The 19,873-nt window shown below is 42.4% G+C and overlaps 2 protein-coding genes across 17 annotated transcripts in view; one reads left to right on the forward strand and one right to left on the reverse strand.

The window, feature by feature from the left end:
• Positions 1–19,873, forward strand: part of cmss1 (cms1 ribosomal small subunit homolog) — a 544,867-nt gene that overhangs the window by 134,171 nt on the left and 390,823 nt on the right. Inside the window, exon 2 of one of the 14 annotated variants that reach the window (XM_072513516.1) lies at positions 17,558–17,754. The exons of 12 other annotated variants lie outside the window; for them this stretch is intronic. Coding sequence is in view for 1 of the 2 variants with exons in the window: in XM_072513504.1 (XP_072369605.1) it covers positions 17,718–17,754 (37 nt within the window). In the remaining variant the exon portion in view is untranslated. Of the gene's footprint in view, positions 1–17,557; positions 17,755–19,873 lie in introns of those variants that run through there. One more of the 14 variants, XM_072513504.1, reaches the window with a different exon arrangement.
• The window catches only part of filip1l (filamin A interacting protein 1-like), a 373,822-nt gene that overhangs the window by 74,516 nt on the left and 279,433 nt on the right, over positions 1–19,873 (reverse strand). Inside the window, exon 1 of one of the 3 annotated variants that reach the window (XM_072513498.1) lies at positions 6,936–7,128. The exons of 1 other annotated variant lie outside the window; for it this stretch is intronic. In XM_072513498.1, the coding sequence (XP_072369599.1) occupies positions 6,936–7,099 (164 nt within the window). In that variant the 5' untranslated portion in view covers positions 7,100–7,128. Of the gene's footprint in view, positions 1–6,914; positions 7,129–19,873 lie in introns of those variants that run through there. One more of the 3 variants, XM_072513499.1, reaches the window with a different exon arrangement.

Consider the following 19,873-nt stretch of genomic DNA (forward strand, 5'->3'; position numbering starts at 1 on the left):
AAATTGGGCACAGTGCTCAATTGAGGCCTAAACCAAGAATTAGAAATGGTTTGCATGATATAGCAGCATGGTGACGCAGTGGTTAGTACTGCTGCTTCACGGCGCCGAGGTCCCAGGTTCGATCCCAGCTCTGGGTCACTGTCCGTATGGAGTTTGCACATTCTCCCCGTGTTTGCATGGGTTTCGCCCCCACAACCCAACGATGTGTAGGGTAGGTGGATTGGAAACACTAAATTGCCCCTTAATTGGAAAAAATGAATTGGGTACTCTAAATTTATGGGAAAAAAAGAAATGTTTTGCATCACAGCCTTGTTTTTAGTATTTGTCCCTCCAAGAAGAAAAACTAAAACTCTTGGAGCCTAAAAAGGCAGTCGGAATTTGGCCAACCCTCACAGGCTTCTTATCTTGACAGTAATAGCTGAATCATGATCACTGGCTAGTTTTCACAACTCGAGAGGATTTGTGTCATTTCTATATTTTGTGGTGAATATTGTAAAAAATCGTGCACAGAAGGTTACAATTTACTTCAGACATTCCTTATTTTAAAATGTGACTGGAAGTTCAAGAGGCCAAAAACATCCAGTTGAGTTTGCTACATGAGATTAGAATTGAATTATGAGGCCTGAAATTGAAATCTTTTAAATTAGGCATTTTCTTGCTTTATATGTACACAATTGTAAACTTTATGCCCAAACTCCAAAATAAATTCGCTGAATTTAAGAGTAACCATTGGAAAAATGTGACCTGGCAACAATATCATTTTTTTTAAGAGGTGATCATTAGATAGAACACAGCATACTTTTAACTTTGTTTTAAGCATGGAGCTTAAAAATCCTATTGCCTAAGTGAGTATTATTTTGATGAGTAGCTGCAAAGATTTCCTGTTTTTCCCTTGGGAATGTTAGGCCATGACCATTTTGTGCAGTCGTTTGCATCTGTTTCTACATGAAATACCCAATTTTAACTTGGCGCAGGAGCCTAGTGGGCAGGGACCAAGGCAGATGACAAACTGTTCTAACACCAACAACGTAAAACCCAGGAGATTTTATCTCTTGGTACTCATCTGAATAGTTAGTCTCTCACTCGAAAGTGGTGTGAGGCAGAAGCTGACTGATGGTCAGTCGTAGAATGGTGATCAGCAGGAGGTCACTGTTGCGGTTGAACAAATTATCCTTGTTATTCAATTGGGTGGGCCTCGCAGTTGAAGGGGGGATGTTCTGGGGATGCCTAATGTTATGGGGCCTGGAGTAGCATTCCTATTCCTGCCTCTTGTCCCCCTCCCCTCCCAGGATAGTGTTTTTTTAAAACAAAGGATAACCACTTTTGGCCCTAGCTCCTCTTCCCGCTATATTTTATGATGGGGGAGATAGATAATGTCTTCCCTGTCTAAGCCTGCAGTTTAAAATTGCAGTCAGACTTTGACAATTTATCAGAGTCCAATCTGCATATTTGTACAATGGGCCCCATTGTCTTTCGGGGGTTGGGTGAGTCCTTCTTGCCTAATAAAGAGCAGGTTAAGATTAGAACCTGTGGAAAACCATTGGTAGGTACATCCTTTGAGTGATTTTACCTGCCCACCCTTCTCATCCCTGCTGAACAGTCGAAGTTAAAATCAGTCCAAGTGTGTTGTGGACAGTGAAGACTTTAATAGATAGCTACATTTTTGATTCCTAAATTTGTATCAATGCTGTAAGGATTATATTTGTCCTGAACATTTAAAAAAAAATTACAATCTATATATTGCTTATCCAACATTTATGCAGATTTTTACGACTTTTACTTTGCAGTTTGTATGTTTGTCTAATCAATGAAAGATCTAAATAAAGCTTAAACTCAATAGACTTGACATCAGTAATTGCACAATTTCTGAAAGTTTCTATTGATAAACCTCAATAGAGAACGGCGAAGTCTTCTTGCTTCAACTGTTTCCTGATGAATACTCTGAAACATCAAATGGATTAAAACAATAGCATGTATCTGTACTCTACTGCATGTTCTTCAGATAGCACAAGTATTAATAGGACAAAGTAGAACTGTGAGCACTTGTTATAACTGTTACTGAGAATGATGAGCAATTTTGAAAGTGCTGGATATATTTTTAGTGTACTTGTTCAAACTTGGAAGACAAAAAAAAACACTGTCAGAAGAATGTTCCCAGTGAATGGAGTAGTTGCAGCTGATTGGCTGTGAATGATGTCATGCTTTCAGTAGATGGTTGTAGCCTGGTTCACATTACAGTTATTTTACTAACGTTCTGGGGTCAATTAGCAATTTAACCTCAGAACATTGGGGAAGAAATTTCCAAAGCGAACAGGGCTTTTACAGAGAGTGATAGGGGAGGAAAATAAACGTAATGTGAATGAGGGATCTGTGGGAAAACGCAAGTTTGGTTCCTATTATAATTTAACATGTTAAAAGCTGGGAAAAGTCACTTCATCAAAACCTGGGTGATTTTTGCCTGACATTGGAATTTGCCAGTTGTAATAGTCGGCAGAACCTGAGGATTTGCACACTGACTTTCTGCTGGGGTTAAATTGTAATGTAAATGAGGCAAATGTGCTATTTCCCTCTTGCTAGATTACTGAAATTTGATGTATCCCCAAACTAACACTGTGATAATTTTGTAATGGGTTTGCTTCCCAATCAGATTAGAGTAGCTTTAAATCCCAGTGTTGCTTAAGTGTTTTGATTTTGATAGTTGCACCTTAAATTTCAGACTGCTGAAGTTGTTGATTGTGATGTCCGCAACGTTAAATGGGAGGAGAATTGCGCACTTGGTTTGTCTTGTCTCATTGCTTCTAAACATGAAGATCATCATTGAGAAATTTCTGAAAAATAACAATTTTGCCTTCCCATTTAATAAGTTTGTTTGCAGGTCAGTTTTCATTGTTTTTGCAACTTAAAGCTAGTAGTGCATTTTTTTTTTTAACAGTTGAATATGTAAGTAAATATAAAGTTGAACATGTAACTCATTGATGAATCCATAATGTTAATTTGGTTTAATGCTCCTCTGAGCTGTTTTATATGAGGAAAAATGTATGGTGTAATTTTGGAACACAGTAATGTAGTCAGATGAGCAAACATTATCTGCTAGTCTTAAACTTTAAAAAAAAAGTTAACTACTTAGTTTTCTGTACGCATATGTTTCCCATATGTTTTTCCTTTTCCTGATGCAATTTTTCCTGCCTTTTAAGTGTGTTAATAGCCTTGAGAATCCTTGATACTTCAGGTGAAGTTTAGTTCATGTGTATGGCTGTCTTGAAATGTTGTTTGAATCATGTCAGGAAGCTATGACAATATTTAAAAACACGTGCATCATTTAAGACTGCTTTTTTTTGGATCTAAGCAATTTAAATGGCTTGCAATGAGACAACGTGAAGCATTAGAAATCTAGGCAACTGAATATTTCGCTGGTATTCGTTTTGTTGAAAGTTTCTGGAAATTAATAGTTGCACACTGAGGAATTGCACAATCTAATGCCATCAAATAGCCCTACTGGTTGGAAAATATTATTTGTAAAAATACTAACAGAAAAAAGATGAGAAGAAAATTAGATGTCCAACACGGAATTCAAAAGCGTTTGTTTTCAAGCCCTTATTTAAGCCTCTGATTACTTACTGTAGTTCACAACCAAACATGTATTTTCAACAAATAAAACTCTTTATCCAAATTGAGAACCATTAGCCATTTCGTATATACTGCTTATAGAAAATGGAAGTCGATATACATTTTAGATTGAGTTACTCGTTTCCTGTAGACCAAAAGTTGGTGATGTCATTTGTTTACATTTCATGCTTCATCATACAAATGTAAATGAGTGGTTTCACTAGCTTTGATGAATTGATAAGTCACACGAAACATAGAAATTAAGAGCAGGAGGAGATAATTCGGCCCTTCGAGCCTGCTCTGCCATTCATTATGATCATGGCTGATCATCCAACTCAATAATATCCTTGAAGCTACTGTGACTTGTATGTAAAGTAGATCATTTAGAATTTGAGATTCTGTGATACAGGATGTATCTTACATTTTACAACATTCCTTTTGACTTGAAAGTGGTATTTGCATAATCTAATACATGGATTAATAGGGTTCTGGTATATATTCAGCAATATTTTGATTGCTGAATATTCTTTGTAGTTTTTGTCTTCTCTCTTTTAGCAGCAGGAAAGATTGTTTTTGCATTGCTGAACCAGATGCTTATAATTAGAGGAACACATAAAATTACAAAAGAGTGCTTGTTTGTAGTCTTCTTTGAATAACTAGAAGCTTTCAGCCTTTTATTAGAATTTTAGTACAAAGCTGGCATTATAATTAATATGAAGATTGAAGTTGGCATAATTGAGCAACCTTGTGACTTTTCACAACAAAAACATGGCTTTAATTGATGTGCATATGGTTTAGGAAATTTAGTTTAACGTTATATAATGGGTAGACTTGGTCATTTAAAGCTACCTAAACTGGGAGGGGTAGCCTTTAGATTTACATGAACCATTCCTTATACCAACAGCAGAAATATTTTATTAACTGTACAAGTGTTGTACAGTTTTGTGTACAACTCCATGCTTGGTGAATGGTCATCCAGGTGAGACCTGGGAAGAAGAGTTTTTTTTTAAAGAAAACTCTAAATGACTAGCTTTGGTGGAGCAACCTGTATTTGTCCATTTACTGAGTTTTGTGGGACTTACAAGTATGTACTCATACAAAAACATGATCTGATGAAACATGTGCATTCTCTGATGCATGCATACAGTTGAAATATTAAAAGAAAATCTAAACTTGGTCTACACTATTACTTACTGATACATGTAATGTACTCACTAAGGTTACAGAGAGAATGGTAATAGTTTCTAACACAACTAGAAACTAAAAACAAACTTGTTTATTAAAACAAACTTATTCCATGCTTCTCAGTTGATCTTTATTGCAGTTTTGTGAATTCAGTAAATGCTTTTTATCACTGGAGTTGTCTGCGCAAAACATAATCTTTTGGCTTCCCCCTCGCTGAACACTTGCTAAATATGCTTTCAAAGAGTCTTAATTGTATCCACCCCATTCCGGTTGAAATTCGGCAGAGGTTTTTGAACATTGTTTTTCCAAAGTTTTCTAAGCTATTGACACCTTGGCTTGAAGAGGTCTGTAATATTTCTTACCACAGTGATTGGGGAAAAAATGGTAGCTTAGATGTAGGCATTCCATTTTATCAGAATCATAGTCTTGAAGACTGGACTTGTGCCTAGGAACTACTTTGAGTTTTGGCTTGAGGCTTTAATGTCATTTACTTTTTTTGATATTTGTACAGATGTGTATTTAATAAAATATGAAATCAGACCAAGAAGTAGATAATTTTGCTGACCTTTGCTGATGAATTAATTTGTCCCCTATACTGATATGAGGTTGCTCAAGGATTAATCATAGTAGCCATATCATATGCTGTTCTGTGGTGTAATCAGAATCATTTTCAGATGCTGATTTTACTACTTTATCCTGAGTAACCTTCCCCTTCGATCTTTGGAATTTCCTTGTTGTATAACTGTTTTCCATTTTTGCGCAAAGTATAGATCAGCACCAGAAGATCAAAACTTGTGAATTTGATCACCAGAGTTAACTTTTGCTTACTCAAAAGTATTCAGTGAACAGTTGAAATGTATAATTTAAAGAATGTGCACTGAAATGTTTTGAAAACCACGTTGCCTTTGCAAGAAGTTACTGTTTATCCTCCTTAGCACATTGCTATTTCTAAAACCAGCCGATACTTAGAAAGTACATCCTCCTGTTGGTGTAGCCTTTGCAAGTACTGCATCAAATTAGCCATAAAAGTACTTTTTACTCCGAAGAATTGGCGGCACAAACCATCTATTGAATGTGCAATACTTTGTTCTTCATTTCGGAAAAGAATCGGGAGAAAAATGTCAAATTTGTGCTGCCAGGACACTATATAAATTAAAAGTTTAAATGCTTCGGAAAAGGACGTATGAAATGTGAGATTTCTTGACATTGCCCAGGCTAATGAGCATGATATTTTAAAAATAAATATTCTTTAATGTGCATTGCAGGAAGGAAATAAGTTTTGATTCTTAGGGATGGTCCTTTTGTTGAACAAAACCATGTGAAATAAATTTGCTATTTATTAAGAGAAGAATTATTGAACACATCTGTGGAACATAGCTGTTGTAAAAAGAATGGAATATGTCTAACATTTAAATTAAGGACATACATAAGAGGAGTTGTGACAAAATATTATGCGTGGCCGGCGACCACTAGTCTTAAGAGTTAAAACATTCTTAGCTAATTAGACTGTATGATACACTGTCATGATACTAATGAACAGGAGCGGACTTGTTTTCTGAAATTAACAAACTTTATATTATGTACGTTTTGGCACTCAACAAATCACCACACTTCATTTTAAAAAGTGTTTAATGCACGTACTAAACGTGATATTAAAAAAGTGCTAACACTTATAACACACCAGACTAAAAAATGTTACTGCTTAATAATACACTACTAAAAATGTCCAGAACCTCAGAGTATTTACAGGTGAAAATGTAACCAATGCATTACTGATCAATTATTATTAATATATCAAATCACATCTACCATTAGAAACATTTACAACATTCCCTAGTGAGTACTGGAAATTTGCATGCTTTTTGCAAAGCAAGACAAAGTACAACTTCTTCAATAAAATTATTTATAAGTTAATTATTCAATGTATATTTTGGATCTTTCTCACTTCCTTGAACATGTAATCTCACCCCTCCTAAAATCATAGCCCCGCCCCAAATCATTTTTTTTCTCCACACGCCAAGTTGGTTTAATCGGGGTTTCATTGTTGGACAAAACAGGCAGCTTTACTTCTGTTTTTTCTGTGAGTAAAAGTTGTATTCTGAAAATAAAAGTTCAGCACTCACAACATGGTTTTCTCCCCCTACCTGAAGCCTGCAGTTTGTGAAGTTCCATTGCTTGTTTGCGAGAAGGGTACTGGGGGAATATGATGATGCGATTGAGCCTTCCACTCATCAGCGATGTGAACATTCCAACAGTAACACCAAACAATGAGAGATGTGCTCTTTGCATCCTCTAGCCAATGGTCCATTACGTCAGATCATTGCCATATATGGTGCTCTGTTGTGCAGACCTGGAGTGTCTGACTGCAGCTCTCTGATAGCCAGAACTAGGAAGCTTATTACTGCACTTTGGCTCCAGCTGACGTTTAAGGGCTCTGTGAAATAATGTGTTTGTCTACTCAGTTCTCAGCCAAGAAGAATGTGCGGAAGGCTTTAGGTTACAGAATTTCCTTCTTGCCATTGAGCCTAGTGTCATGACTGGAACAGTTGTTAATGGTTTTACTGAGTTTCTAAAGTGCTTTCTTTCTGATGTTTAACGAAGAGTTTCTCTTCGGGTTACGAATGCAGTTTAGTCTTCTTTCAGCTAAGTAGGAAGGCTGCAATATGTTTAACACTGGCAACTTTGCTGTGATGTTTAGGCTTCAAATTAGTTACCTAATAAAGGATAGTTTCAGAAACCTATCGATATTGTGTGCCTCTTCTGAATCTGACACAATCTGATTTCAGAGAAAAACGTGATCACATTAAAAATGTACATAAAGCAGAGCTTGCCTTTATAAGGATTTTTTTTAAGCGTTCTGTATGAAAATGAGTGAGTGAGAAAATATTATCTAGAAATTCCTCTGACATCATTTTAACCCACAGGCAACATGATGTTATTGTGGAAGAAATTCTGATGTGAGCAATAGCCTATATTTGCACCTCTCCCAAAATTCCTCCCTGGTGTCTAGAATAATATTATAGATTCTGTGGTTAGCTGCAGTAAAGCCCATAAAAAGGTCAGCTAAAGGGACTTTGCACTAAAATCCTTATTCTTTCACTTTTCACTGAAAGTAGTGTCGATTCAATGCTGGAAATAAAACTGTGGAAGCAATTAGAAGACACTGAAGATGAGCTGAAGAAAAGTGTGGAAATGTGTAGTATTATGACCACATGAGCGAGGGGTAAAAATAACTCCCCTATTCCCCCACTTCAGGACTGATGGTAATGTTTTTTCTTTGTGAATTTAGAGAGGATGTGCTTTAACAGTACTACAGGAGTCCCACTATGTACTCTTTCTGATTATTAGGAATTATTCAGAGAGGTTTTCTTGGGTTAAACAAAGAACAAGTTGAGTTTATTGAAACTCGGGTGGCATGGTGGCACAGTGGTTAGCATTGCTGCCTCACGGCGCTGAGGACCCGGGTTTGATCCCAGCCCCGGGTCACTGTCCGTGTGGAGTTTGCACATTCTCCCCGTGTCTGCATGGGTTTCACCCCCACAACCCAAACAGATGTGCAGGCTAGGTGAATTGGCCATGCTAAATTGCCCCTTAATTGTAAGAAAAAAAGAATTGGATACATAGATACATAGAAGATAGGAGCAGGAGGAGGCCTTTTGGCCCTTCGAGCCTGCTCCGCCATTTATCACGATCGTGGCTAATCACCCAACTCAATAGACGAATCCTGCCTTCTCCCCATAGCCTCTGATCCCATTCTCCCCAAGTGCTATATCTAGCCGCCTCTTGAATATATTCTAAGATACTCTTAAGTTTATAAAAAAAGTTTATTGAAACTATTTCCTGAATTTATAAAACCTAGGTAAATTGCAACCATCATTCACATGTCACACACATTCCCGGGACCCACGCAGACAAAAGTACAGATGGTAGAATAAGATTTAAAGATTTTTACAGTCCGCGAAGAAGATGAAACAGAAGAATATATGGTCAGCTGTCCTTTGGCTGGTCTCGATGTGGTGATTCCATGTTGCGGCCGTTTTGTTTAGTTGCCTTCCTGGATGTAGGTATAAGGAGCAGATTTCCATTTTTCTTCCCCAAAAATCTCAATTTGCAGTAGGTTTCTTTTCACAGGATGGTTACTTTGCAAATCCTGGCACAATACTTTGTGTGTGTGTGTGAGAGAGATAAAGAGAGACATCTTCTTTTGCAGCCTTTCAATAAGCTTCTGAACTCTGACTTTTGGCTTGGTAGTTCTTAAAGCCCTGCTGGCTGTATATCCCAGAGGAATTTGATGAACCTATGTCCGCTGCCATTGTTTTTAGAACAGGTGATTGAATTTTGATGTATCATCTCAAAAACTTTTGAAAAGTGCCAGGATAGTGCAAAAAAAACACCGGAGGTTGGCGGGGTGGGGGGTTCTTTCATGCTCTCCGGAGGATTTGAGTGGAATGGAGGTTTATATATTGCAGGCAATCCTCCATTAGGATTACAGTTTATTGTTTCTTTTAAATTCAGCCAGAAAAAGAAGGATTAGAAATTGTTTTTTTCCCAAAAAAACACATCCTCAGAACAGTAGTACGAAAGAGAATGGTATAGAATGTCAGAGAGCAAGAGAAAAACTCAGGCTCCCCAAATGAGAATGTACCCATCGTATTTTTCTTATTCGTTCAAGGGTTGTGGACATCCCTGGAAAGGCCAGTATTTATTGCTGATCCTTCATTCACTTCATAAATTGGTAGTGAACAGAATTTTAAACCACTGCAGTCAATGTTGTGTGGCTACTCCCTTAGCGTTGTTTAGGAGGGATTTCTGAAATTTTGACTGAGTGATGATGAAGCAACGGCGACATACTTCCAAGTCAAGATGGTGTGAGACTTGGAGGGGAACCTTCAAGTGGTAGCATTTCCAGGTGTCCACTGCCCTTGCTCTTCTAGGTGGCAGAAGTCAGTGGCTTGAAAGGCGCTGTTGAAGTTGTTGCAGTGAATCTTGCAGATGGTACTCCCACGCTGCAGCCACGATATAACAGTGGTGGATGGAGTGAATACCATTCCATGCTGCTGCCATTAAGATGGAATGTAATGGGCAGCACGGTGGCACAGTGGATTAGCCCTGCAGCCTCACGGCGTCGAGGTCCCAGGTTCGATCCCGGCTCTGGGTCACTGGCTGTCTGGAGTTTGCACATTCTCCCTGTGTTTGCGTGGGTTTTGCCCCCACAACCCAAAGATGTGCAGGGTAGGTGGGTTGGCCACGCTAAATTGCCCCTTAATTGGAAAAAATGAATTGGGTACTCTAAATTTATTTAAAAAAAGATGGAATGTAATTAGCTGAGGCCCCAGCACTGACCTCTGGCATTCGACTAATTTAAGCTTGTCAACCTGAAAATGACTCATTTATGTCAACACTTTGTTTCCTCTTAGCCAATCTTCTATGCCAGTGTTTTGGCCGCACGTGGGTGTCAGGGGCGTGGCGGAGCGATCAGCTGTGGCATTCCCAATCACGGTAGAAGCGTCCAACGGCTGCGATCGGCTTTTAGTTATGTTGGCCGTGACTGGCCTTGAACACAAACCATTGTTCTTCCCGCCAGAAGGACGGGAGAGACCAAGTCACGAGTGCGCTCTGTACATCCGTGCTTTGGCTACAAAATCATGGAGGAGAGATTCCTCCATTTGTACCTGGCAGCAAGCAAGCAAACAACAGGAATGTGTGAAGAACTGGTGATGGGTCATTTTGTAATAAGAAGAGAGGGCCAGAGACACAAACAGGCCAGGACCTCACAACTGAATCTGCTGGAGAGAGCTCAGGATGTCCATGGAAGGAGAAAGCAGAGCTGGTATGAGCTGTATGCAGAGCTCCAGGGCTTCTGGTGAACACCCAAAAAAAAAGACTGGAATCGGAACAAAGCAGTACATAAATGATTTATTGCGATGTGGCTTTCTTAATTGTGTCAATGCAAATCAGAATGCAAAGCCTATGCAAAAGTTATATGCAGGGAGGTTACGGGAGGTACTGGTAAATTAAAGGTTAAAACCTTGAAACTTCAAAGTCGCGGTGAGTTCAAGGACAAACCTCTTGATTTTTTTCAAAGGATGCAGCAAGAACTTAAATCGTCAGCTGAAGTCCTTAGCAGCAATGTAACATTGAACGACAAAGCAAGTGAGATTGTGAGGATCAAGCAGGCTCACCTGTTGCATTAAAGGTCAGAAATAATAGTGGGTCATGAAGGTCGGCTGGTGTGGGTTGCGAAGATCGGCAGTCCTGGGTTGCGATGTTCGGCTGGCCTAGGCTGCAAAGGACAGCAGGCATCGGCCGTGAAGGTAGGTGGCATGGGTCAAGAATGTTAGCCAGTTGCTGAAAGTGGGTCCTGGGAAAAAAAGTTTGAAAAGCACTGCTCTATGCATGCTAATATGTTACCCCCAACACCACAAACTCTTATCTTGTGCAGTGACATTTCATGTGCACCTTATCAAATGCCTTTTGGAAATCCAAATGCACTGCATCTACTGGTTCCCATTTAGCCACGCTTCTCGTTAATCCTCAAAGAATGCTGAGAAATTTGTTAAACTCTATTTCCCCTTTATAAAACCCTGCTGAGACTGATTTACTGTATTATGCTTTCTGATGGACCATCAATTCACACAAATCGAGTTGTAGAATAGAACAGTGGTTTTAGCAGAGCAGAGAAATAGAGGACTTTCCGCTGAGGAAGGTAACAAGGGACTTTCGTTACTTGGGGATCCAGATAGCCAAGAATTGGGGTACATTGCATAGGTTAAATTTAACGCGATTGGTGGAACAAATGGAGGAGGACTTCAAGAGATGGGACATGGTATCCCTGTCACTGGCAGGGAGGGTGCAGGCGGTTAAAATGGTAGTCCTCCCGAGTTTCCTCTTTGTGTTTCAGTGCCTCCTGGTGGTGATCACGAAGGCTTTTTTCAAAAGGATCGAAAAGAGTATCATGAGTTTTGTGTGGGCCGGGAAGACCCCGAGAGTGAGGAAGGGATTCTTACAGCGTAGTAGGGATAGGGGGGGCTGGCACAACCGAGCCTAAGTGAGTACTACTGGGCCGCCAATATCTCAATGGTGAGTAAGTGGATGGGAGAAGAGGAGGGAGCGGCGTGGAAGAGATTGGAGAGGGCGTCCTGTAGGGGGACTAGCCTACAAGCTATGGTGACGGCCCCACTGCCGTTCTCACCGAAGAAATACACCACAAGCCCGGTGGTGGTGGCGACTTTGAAAATTTGGGGACAGTGGAGACGGCATAGGGGAAAGACGGGAGCCTTGGTGGGGTCCCCGATAAGAAATAACCATAGGTTTGCCCCGGGGAGAATGGATGGGGGATATGGAATATGGCAAAGAGCAGGAGTAACGCAACTGAAAGATCTGTTTGTGGATGGGAAGTTCGCAAGTCTGGGAGCGCTGACCGAGAAATATGGGTTGCCCCAAGGGAATGCATTCCGGTATATGCAACTGAGGGCTTTTGCGAGGCAGCAGGTGAGGGAATTCCCGCAGCTCCCGACGCATGAGGTGCAGGACAGAGTAATCTCAAAGACATGGGTGGGGGACGGTAAGGTGTCAGATATATATAGGGAAATGAGGGACGAGGGGGAGATTATGGCAGATGAGCTGAAAGGGAAATGGGAGGAAGAGCTGGGGGAGGAGATCGAGGAGGGGCTGTGGGCGGATGCCCTAAGTAGGGTAAACTCATCGTCCTCGTGTGCCAGGCTAAGCCTGATTCAATTTAAGGTGTTACACAGGGCGCATATGACTGGAGCACGGCTCAGTAAATTTTTGGGGGTAGAGGATAGGTGTGCGAGATGCTCGAGAAGCCCAGCGAATCACACCCACATGTTCTGGTCATGTCCGGCACTACAGGGGTTCTGGGTGGGGGTGACAAAGGTGCTTTCGAAAGTAGTGGGGGTCCAGGTCGAACCAAGCTGGGGGTTGGCTATATTTGGGGTTGCACAAGAGCCGGGAGTGCAGGAGGCGAGAGAGGCCGATGTTTTGGCCTTTGCGTCCCTAGTAGCCCGGCGCAGGATACTGTTGATGTGGAAGGAAGCCAAGCCCCCGGGGGTGGAGACCTGGATAAATGACATGGCAGGGTTTATAAAGCTGGAACGGATTAAGTTCGTCCTAAGGGGATCGGCTCAAGGGTTCACCAGGCGGTGGCAACCGTTCGTCGAATACCTCACAGAAAGATAGAGGGAATGGAAAAGAAGAAGGCAGCAGCAGCAGCCCGGGGGGGGAGGGGGGGGGAGGAACCAGAAGGAGTCTCAGGGTTATTAATATATATGTATAATATGTATAGGTCGTTGCTATAAATAATTGTATATTGGACTGTTAAATCATATTTTTGGAGCGTGTTTATCTGAGACAAGGCAGTTGCCATTTAGTTTTAGTTTTCGTTTTTGTTATATATTATTTATTCTTTGTTTATAAAACAGGTCATTGTATCTATACTGTTATATTATTGTGTAAAGGATACACAATGTACTGTGATGGTTGACCAAAAATTTTCAATAAAATATTTTTTTAAAAAAGAACAGTGGTTTTAATAAGCTAAGAAGTATGTCAGCCTGCTGCTGCTCCCGCACTGAGAGCTGGCCACAGGTCTGCCAATTATATACCTCCCCGAGGGGCGGAGCCACAGGCAGAGCCAACAGAAGCATCAACACAACAACAGTAAGTAACAGTGAATAAGAACAACAGTGAACATATATACAGTGGTGGATAACAGTAGGACGAATAAAGGTAAATATATATATATAGTAGCAATACGTGGTTCACCACACTTTTCTAAATGACCTACTACTCCTTCAACCATTTTCCCAATGATAAGCTAACTGCCCTATAGTTTCGAGCTTTCTGTCTCCCTGCTTTCTTGACTAAGGATGTTACATTTGTAGCTTTCCAATGAACTGAAACCTTTAAAAGATCAGGAATTTTGCAAGATTTGCAGCCAATGCATCCACAACCCCTGCAGCCATTTCTTCAAAGGCTGTGGGATGCGGACGATCAGGTCCGACAATCTTTAATCCCATTAGTTTACTGACTGATTTCCTCTAGTTTTTAAAAATAAATTTAGAGTACACAATTATTTTTTTTCCCAATTACGGGACAATTTAGCGTGGCCAATCCACCTAACCAGCGCATCATTGGGTTGTGGGGTTGAAACCCACGCAGACACGGGGAGAATGTGCAAACTCCACACAGACAGTGACCCAGGGTCAGGATTCGAACCCGGGTCCTCAGCACCGTAGTCCCAGTGCTAACCACTGCACCACCGTGCTGCCCTTTGATTTCCTCTAGTGATGGTGATTGTTTTTCTTGATTTTCTACAATTGCGAGTTTTGTGTTTTCCATGAAGACAGATAGAAAATGTGTGTTCTCTGCTAGTTCCTTGGTTCCCATTATTAACTTCCCACTCTCATCCTCCAAGGAACCAACGTTTACTTTAGCTGCTCTCCTATATAATTTTAGAAGCTCTTCCTGTGTATTTTTATATTTCTTGCTGGTTTACTCTCATAATTTATTTTCTTTTTTATGGCCTGCCACGGATCTTTATCTGCCTTTTCTTTTTATTTGATACCATCCTTAACTTTGTTTTATTTGGCCATGGATGGTTTATCCTTCTCATAATCTTTCTTCCTCAATGATATATATCTTTGAGAATTATGAAATATCTTCTTAAATGTCGACCCTGCTTTTCTGCCTTCTTACCTTTTAATCTTTTGTCCCAGTCCATATAGACAACTCTGTTTTCATACTTTTGTAATTGCCTTTATCTAAGTTAAAGACGGGCAGCATTGTGGCACGGTGGTTAGCACTGCTGCCTCACAGCGTCAAGGTCCCAGGTTTGATCCCGGCTCTGGGTCACTGTCAATGTGGAGTTTGCACATTCTCCCCGTGTTTGCGTGGGTTTCGCCCCACAACCCAAAGATGTGCAGGCTAGGTGGATTGGCCACACTAAATTGTCCCTTAATTGGAAAAATTGAATTTTAAGTTTAAGACAGTAAGTTTTGGACCCAGGTCTCTCACCTTAAAACTGAATGTGAAATTCTCGCCTGTTATAAAAGCAAGTCACTACGGATGCTGGGATCTGAAACAAAATGGAAAATACTGGACAGTCTCAGCAGGTCTGACAACATCTGTGGCGAGAGAAGGGAACTAATGTTTTGAGTTTGGATGACTTTGACAAAGAGTCATCCAGACTCGAAACTTTAGCTCCCTTCTCTCTCCACAGATGCTGTCAGACCTGCTGAGATTGTGCAGTATTTTCTGTTTATGTTCTCACATGTTATGATCACTCTTGCTTTAAGATCCTTTACTATGAATTAATTAATCCTGTCTGATTACACATTACCAAATCAAAAATGGTCTGTTCCCAGGTTTGTTCCAGAGTCAATATTGGGGCTTCTAAGCTCATTCATTCTTGATGGTAAAATCTGGTGGGTCAGTCCTGGCAGTGAGGATAGTGGTGGGGGAGTCTAGAATGTTGGCCGAAACATACGTTGCTACAGGTCTGGCAAACCAAATTTTGCTTGTCAAATCTGTGGGATAGCTCTCCCAGTTTTAGCATAAGTCCCGAGGTGTTATTCAGGAGGAAATTGCAGGCTTGATTGGGTTGAATGTGCCTTTGTCCTTGTCCATTACCGAGGTTCATGCTGTATGCCTAATCCAGTTTTAACAGACTTTGTCACAGTGGTTTTATACAACTGAGTGGCTTGTTTGACATTTCAGGGGGCAGTTAAGAGTCAACCAGTTGGAGTCACATATCGCCCAGACTGCGTAATGGTTTTCTTCCGTAAAGGACATTAGTAAACCAAATGGGTTTTTATAACAATCCAGTGATTACATCAGCACTATTCAATTAATTGAATTGCAAGCTCCCTAGCTGTCATGGTAGGGTTTGAACCCATGTCTTTGGATCATTAGTTCAGGCCTCTGGATCACGAGTCCAGGATACTGCTACCACACCCATCTGGTAAGTCTAATATCTCCAAACATGCTGCAAATATCTTGTGCTTGACGAGGGCATGATATTGAGTAGATAGGTCCATTCATGAATTGTGTTTCTTTGACACTTGTGTACCTTGCCATGAGAAACCAAAGAGTCAGATGCACAGTTCCATCAATATATTAACATTGCATTGTGAGTAACTGTGGAAACAGGACTATTGTGTTTCAAACAGTTTTATATAAATGTTGTAAAGCTGTTGACATTTAACCTGCTTCATTGTAGTGTGATGGTACTCTGGTATTGCAAAAAGGCAGGCAATCAAATTTGGAGGTCATAAAGATGTCTGAATTTGCGATCTGTCAAAGTAACACTTTTCCAAAGTAGGTGCAGAAGTTGGCTTCTAATGACGTAACTGCCATTACACCGGCAGCTATAACAGTAAACAGTTGTTCAACCAGTCTCACAGTGAGTGTATATAGGTATTGTTCTGTAATTATAGCTTTTCAATGGGAGCTGCATTGATCTTCAGTGATGTAATGGTGTTTTATGAAATGCATGTAGAAAAATATTGCAGAAGTCAGGGAAAATCGTACTGGAACTGCATTTATCAAATGTTTAGCAAGTAGTGTGCACATCAGCAATAATTTTGACTTAGGCTGTCATTTTTTATTTACCAGAAACTGAAGGGATTGCCTTTAAGAGGATGAGCGAGTGGAGAACTATTTGGAGACATCAGGCTTCGCACATTTTCAGCTAAAGTATTCAGAATGAAAAATGCCAGAGGCACAGCAGCAAAGTTATGTAAATTTCGGCCTAGTAAGGATATTGTCGGCATCAAGTGGGTGGCTCAGCAACATTATTGAAGGCATAATATGAGTGGCTGTTCTCCCGTGCACCTGTGACTGTGCATTTGAACTTTCACAAGCCCAAAATGTTGTTATGTACTGAACTTGAAGTCAATAATATACCCATATGTGGCAGAAATATTACCCAAATCTTTTGTGTATTCAAGCTTATTGGTTTGTGTTTTGAATTTTGTTAATGGAACTGGTGATTCAAAGTTCATTTTTCAATTTAAATAAGGGATGAGCTGGTATTGTTTCTGCTTTTGTTTTAACTAATATTGGGCGCGATTCTCTGCAAGATTTCTAAGTGTTGTAGCGAGCAGTCTTCATGAGCTTCACAACGCTCAGGACGGTGAGGCTGGCAACGCAATACAAAGTCAAATGGTACACGTAACGAGGCCCCACCAGCTTTACACCGCACATGAAGGCTTGCCAGCCAATTCACCGGGACCCGCTAACAAGGTCGAGAAGCACTTAAACAACATGCACAGCCAATCCCACTCAGCCCGCGTCCATAGAACCGATACGACCGGCCCCAAGGTTTGGAAACACGGACCTGGGAGGCTCCTAGATGCGGTCGAGGCCAGGAGGAATTTCCTGTCTCCTCCCCCCCCCCCCCCCCCCCCCCCCCATCCAAAAGTCCTGGAGGGTGAGCCATAGGGCAGCCAGTGCCACCTGGGATGAGGTGGCAGCGGCCGTCAGCTTCAGAAGCATGACCAGGTGGACTGGCCTCCAGTGCAGCAAGAAGGTCAACGACCTACACCGGACCTCAAGCGTGAGTTAACCCCTCCCCCCAACTACTCTTTCCCACGCCCAACTCACCCTTGACCCCCAACCCTCCCTTCATCCCCCCTCTCCCCTCACCTCCCTCCCTTCACCTCCCCAAACCTTCCTTCACACCACCCCCCTCCCTCGTCAATGTGAACCACATGTGAGGCTAACGATGCCCTCTCTATCTCCGCAGGAGAAGCTGTCCCACAATCGCCGGGAGTGGGCCCAAACTGGCGAAGGGGTGCCGGACATAAGAATTCTCACTACCTTCGAGGAATTAGCCCTGGGGGTTACGGTGGTGGCCGAGGGCAGAGCGGTCACCAACCCGGAAGTCGGCACATGCTGCAGAGGTGATGATCCACTGGACCCCACTCAGAGGACCTGTCAAATGTGAGTTGTTAATGCCATACAGACTGACGCATCCCTCCCACGTGTTCATTCTCCCGCAGGCCCTCCAGCCGACGGCGCCAGCCCATCCGGGATGGCTCCCTCATCAGTGTTGGCCTCCATGAGAGCACCTCGGAGGAGAGCTCCGAGGATGCCACCATAGATGCGTCACAGCTGTGATTCCCACCCTCCACCAGTGTAGACATGCACCTCAGTGGACAACGTTAATGGTCAGGCTTCTGGGGCACAATCTGGTGAGCACCACAAAGTCGCTGATGAACATCAGGTCGAGGCAGGAATGTCCAGACAAGACAGCAATTAGAGGGCTGTTGGATTCCATGTCCCAGCTGGTCCCAGCTAAATGCTAAGCCTCAGGAATATGCTATCCTGGAGCTGATGGAGACGTTAGGGTGCGGCCGGGACATTCAGAGATAGATATCAGCGACACTCCAGCAGGTCCATAGCCAATTGGAGGAGTCCCAAAGGCTAAAGTTGCAGGAGATATCGCTGGCAATGTGTGGCACCGAGGCCAACATTGTTAGGGTGGCAACCGCAGTGGAGAGTGTGGTGCACTACATCAGCAGCATTAGTGAAGGTGTCCAAGGCATGGCGCAGTCGGTGACAGCTATGGCTGAGGGCCTCGGTAGACTCATCCATGAACTGGCAACGGTGGCCACCAGCTCCCGAGTTCAACCCCTCTGATGAGGCTGCGTCTGGCAGCCGGCACCTGGAACAGAGTGGCATGGCTGTGCATGTGCCGCCGTCAAGTGCCCTCTGACCCCAAAGGCCCTAGAGGATGCCCGCCAGGGGCATCGAAGGCCACGGGATGAGGGAAGCAGCTGGCTGCCTCCACCTCTTAAAAAAAATAAAAAAAATTTAGAGTACCCAATTAATTTTTTTCCAATTAAAGGGCAATTTAGCGTGGCCAATCTACCTACTCTGCACATTTTTTGGGTTGTGGGGGTGAAACCCACGCAAACATCCTCCGGGTACCCACCCTCTTTGAAGTGCCCTCAGGACCATATCTCTTTCAACAAGATCACCTCACATTCCTCTAAACTCCAATGGACGCAGGCTGAACTTATGAAAATGAAAATGAAAAATGAAAATCGCTTATTGTCACAAGTAGGTTTCAAATGAAGTTACTGTGAAAAGCCCCTAGTCGCCACATTCCGGCGCCTGTTCGGGGAGGCTGGTACGGGAATGCAAGAGGATCCGAGTACAGGAGCAAGTCTGTCTCACTGCAGCTGCCACATTCCGGCGCCTGTTCGGGGAGGCTAGTACGGGAATTGAACCGTGCTGTTGACCTGCTTTAAAAGCCAGCGATTTATCCCTGAGCTAAACCAGCCCCTCAACCTTTCATTATAAGACAACCCCTTTGTCCCAGGAATGAATCCAGTGTACCTTCTTTGAACTGCTTCTTAAGCTATTCTATTTTTTTCAGACAAGGACACAATGTTCCTGATGTGGTCTCACCAATGCCTTATGCAGCTGCTTTTATATTCCATTCCTCTCGCAGTGAATGCCAACTTTCCATTTGCTTTCCCAATCTGTAGCTGCATACTATTCCTGTACGAGGACACCCAGATCCCTCTGCCCCACCAAGTCCTGCAACCTTTCTCTATTTAAATACTATAATGGACATTCTCAAATTATAAGCACAGATATTTCACTGGTCCTTGTATTGGATAATGATTCATTATGAAATGTTTGCTTGATAGGATATTTTATTTGAATATCGAATTGGACACAGCTGCTAGGTTTTGATCATTTAGTTTTAGTAAGGACGTGAGACCACAGAGAACATGCATTTTGTTTCTCCCTCTCCATGTTTTATCGTTTGCAGAGATCTGGGGTTGGATTCTCCCATACCCAGCGGGGCGGGGGGGTCCCGGCAGGAGGGAGTGGCGGGAACCACTCCGGCGTCGGGCTGCCCCAAAGGTGCAGAATCCTCCGCACCTTCAGGGGCTAGGCAAGCGCCGGAGTGGTTTGCGCCCCGCCGGCTGGCGTGGAAGGCCTTTCGCGCCGGGCCAGCCGGGGCCGAAGGGACTCCGCTGGCCAGCGCGGGTCCGCGCATGCACGGGAGCGTCAGCGGCTGCTGATGTCATCCCCACGCATGCGC

The sequence above is a fragment of the Scyliorhinus torazame genome, chromosome 8 (genome assembly GCF_047496885.1).
Source record: "Scyliorhinus torazame isolate Kashiwa2021f chromosome 8, sScyTor2.1, whole genome shotgun sequence".
NCBI lineage: Eukaryota > Metazoa > Chordata > Chondrichthyes > Carcharhiniformes > Scyliorhinidae > Scyliorhinus > Scyliorhinus torazame.